The sequence below is a fragment of the Nicotiana tomentosiformis genome, chromosome 7, assembly GCF_000390325.3.
Source record: "Nicotiana tomentosiformis chromosome 7, ASM39032v3, whole genome shotgun sequence".
In the NCBI taxonomy this organism is placed as follows: domain Eukaryota; kingdom Viridiplantae; phylum Streptophyta; class Magnoliopsida; order Solanales; family Solanaceae; genus Nicotiana; species Nicotiana tomentosiformis.
In genome coordinates, this window is record NC_090818.1 from 10,096,669 (window position 1) to 10,099,641 (window position 2,973).

The 2,973-nt window shown below is 34.5% G+C and overlaps 1 protein-coding gene across 1 annotated transcript; it reads right to left on the reverse strand.

Annotated features, from left to right (window-relative positions):
* Positions 1-381: 381 nt before the first annotated feature.
* LOC104100884 (fasciclin-like arabinogalactan protein 2) lies at positions 382-1,906 on the reverse strand. The gene has a single exon (XM_009608251.4). It carries the CDS (start codon positions 1,810-1,812, stop codon positions 589-591), a length of 1,224 nt encoding a protein of 407 aa, XP_009606546.1. The 5' UTR covers positions 1,813-1,906; the 3' UTR covers positions 382-588.
* Between the last annotated feature and the right edge of the window lie 1,067 nt (positions 1,907-2,973).

The window sequence follows — 2,973 nt, forward strand, 5'->3', positions numbered from 1 at the left end:
ATTTAAAAAGCTGCTTTTCAAAATTTTCACTTCAGATCACTCACAAAAATTCAAAAACAGCCCAAAATTATATTCATATCCAAACACAACTCTAATTTTCAAATGTCATTATCACTTAGAAATATTTTTTATTTTTTTCTGAAATTTTACAATTTTTATCCAAACGTCCACTAAGAATAAAGAGAAAATGAATTAAGATAAACATTAGATGGAGCCTCTTTTTAATATTTAAGAACTTCCCGCATTTCAAATTTTAATTAAAGACGCGTTTTTATCATCTTGATGGAGATAAACTGGATTATCTTGCTGTAGATGAGCACTTTGGACCTTATTTTTTCTATCTACAAACAAAAGGCGTTATTGAAAATATTTGCAAAATGCTTAGAAATAAATCGAATATTTTTAAATTAAATTGAAAAAAACGCAATTTATTGCTTTTCTTTTTCATTACAAAATACATTGTGGAGAAAGAAAAAAAATTACACAATTCAATCAAATTACCAAAAAAAAAAACCTGTGATGAAAAGCAAAAATCATCTATGTGCATACCAAAACAAAAGGTATAGACTCACTATATGGTCCAAATTATCAAATAAAGGCCACACAAATAACACTCAAAACAACTGTAACCAACCACCCACTATTTTTCACACTAATAGCTCCGTTCAAGTTCTCCGACTCATCCGCCGGAGCATCGTCGTCCTCCGGGCTAGGCTCCGGCGCACTGTCGTCCTCTACATCGTCGCCGCCGCCTTTTTTACTCTTCTTCTTCTTTGAACCCTTTGGCGCCGGTGCTGGTTCTTCTGCTACTGCTTTAAACAATTCCCGTGGCATCAAAACTTTATCAATTTTATACACCGACAATGGCTCCTCATCGTACAATGTTCCAGATATTGTCGCTGTAACAACCTTAGTTTTCAACATAACATCATCTCCATCATTTTGTACAGTGAAATCGTACTTATTTTTTCCTTCAGTAGCTAAAGTATTCATTAACCCATTGTTGGATTTCAACATACCTAAAGAATTATAAACAGGAACACCGTGGTATAATAATAAAGAAGCTTGACCATCTTTTGTCAAATTCTTGAATTTGGGCATGAACCCGTTTAAAACTCCATCTGTAGGACAAAACACTGTTAATCCGCTTTCCACATTTTCTGCAAACGTTTTTGAAACATCTGGGTGGGATTTTAATAAATCGGAAAATGCTTTGCATCCTTGTTTGGACATTAGGGTTGTAACGTTTAAGTCACTAGGAGCTGCCACCGGAGCTTCAGCGGCGGCTGAAGTTAAAATATGGCTAATCTGAATAACTGAAATGTTGTACGGCATTTCTAGTACTGTTTTAACGAACGTGGCGGCGAAATGGCCGTCGTTATCTTCATTTGCAAAACCTACTTTACCGCCTTTCATGTTGGTGATGTTGATGTAACCGGAGGTTCCCGGAGCTTCACCGGTGGCTTGGAACATGGTGGCGGTGAGGGTACTGCCTTTTGTAATTTGGTGGAGTTTCTTGGCGCCGAAGTAATCGGCGAAAACGTGAAGGGAAAGGACGTTTTTGAGAGTGTAAGTGGGGAGGTGTTTTTCGAGGAGTTCGTTCATGGCGGCATTGTCAATGGCGCAGACGGTGATGGTTTGTCGGCGGTTAATTTCTGCGGCTAAATGTGTGACGGTTAAGTAGTGGTTGAAGGTAGAGAATTCGGGGTGTTTGGCGAGGATTTTAGTAATGTTGTGAGCGGAGGTGGTGGCGGAGAGGAGTAAGAGGAGGAGGAGAGAGAGGGAGAGTGGCGCCGCCGGCGAGAGCTTCATTTTTGCCGGCGAAAGAGGAGAGATGGAGATCTGAAGAGGAGTGGAAAGAAAAGGAGATGTAGGAGTGTTTCTTTAGAGAGGTGTATATATAAATGGTATAGGCCATTTTTTGGTATCTTAACGTTCAATTCAATATGCAAATCAACAATTATCCTAAAAATAATGAATTATTATAGATTTAGTTTATTTATATACTTTGGGTCCATCAAATATTTATATGATTCTCAATAGTGGAATCAGAAATTTTAATGAAGTGTGTCAAAATATATAGAAATAATACACAGAAAAATTAAGGGATAATATATATAAATAAAAATAATTTTTTTAACTGGCTATATAATTTTTCGACTAATGAGTATCAATTGATACCCCTTAAATTAAGGTGACTCCACCATCGATGGTTATAACTAATGGATTTTCAGGTCATTAGGTTCGAATTACTAAAATAGTTATTTGTTGTTAATTGTTATATGCCAGGTTATAGCTGATGTATTTTCAAGTTATTAAGTTAGAATTACTAAAATAGTTACTTGTTGCTGCAGGCTATATTATCTTATGGTACAAAATACATACATTATAAGCACATACAACAAAAGTTAAATTCAACACTACTATTAAACTTTTTTTTGATTTGTCTATTGCTTAATGAATCTCGTTTTTATAGCTTGATAAGGTCATTATCTGACTAATATAATAAAAAAGAAATAAAAGGGAAAAGAGGAAAAGATGAATGAACGCTAAGTCCGACTGCTATTTCTATCAACTTTCTACAGATTTAAAGTGTTTCTCTAGTTGCATATACTTTAATTTAATTCTATCCATTGATTTTTGTACTAGTAAATATGTGAAATCACATACCTTTATAGAACTTAATTAACACTTTATACTTCTCGTGAAGTAACAAGCGTTTATAGTATAATTAAGATGAAGAAAAATGTTTTCTTCTTCTTTTTTATAGTACAGTTTGTCTACAAAAAGCCACTGAAATAACTGAGCTAGATAAGATTAATCTCTGAATTTATTTCTTCAGCAAGTAAAGACTTCTTCCGAATGTAATTACATGTCCACATGAGCAATAAGATTGACATTTACCTTTTTCAAGTATTGTGTGACTGGCAAATTATCCAATAATGTTTCTTTTATTTTGTTACATATTTGCAC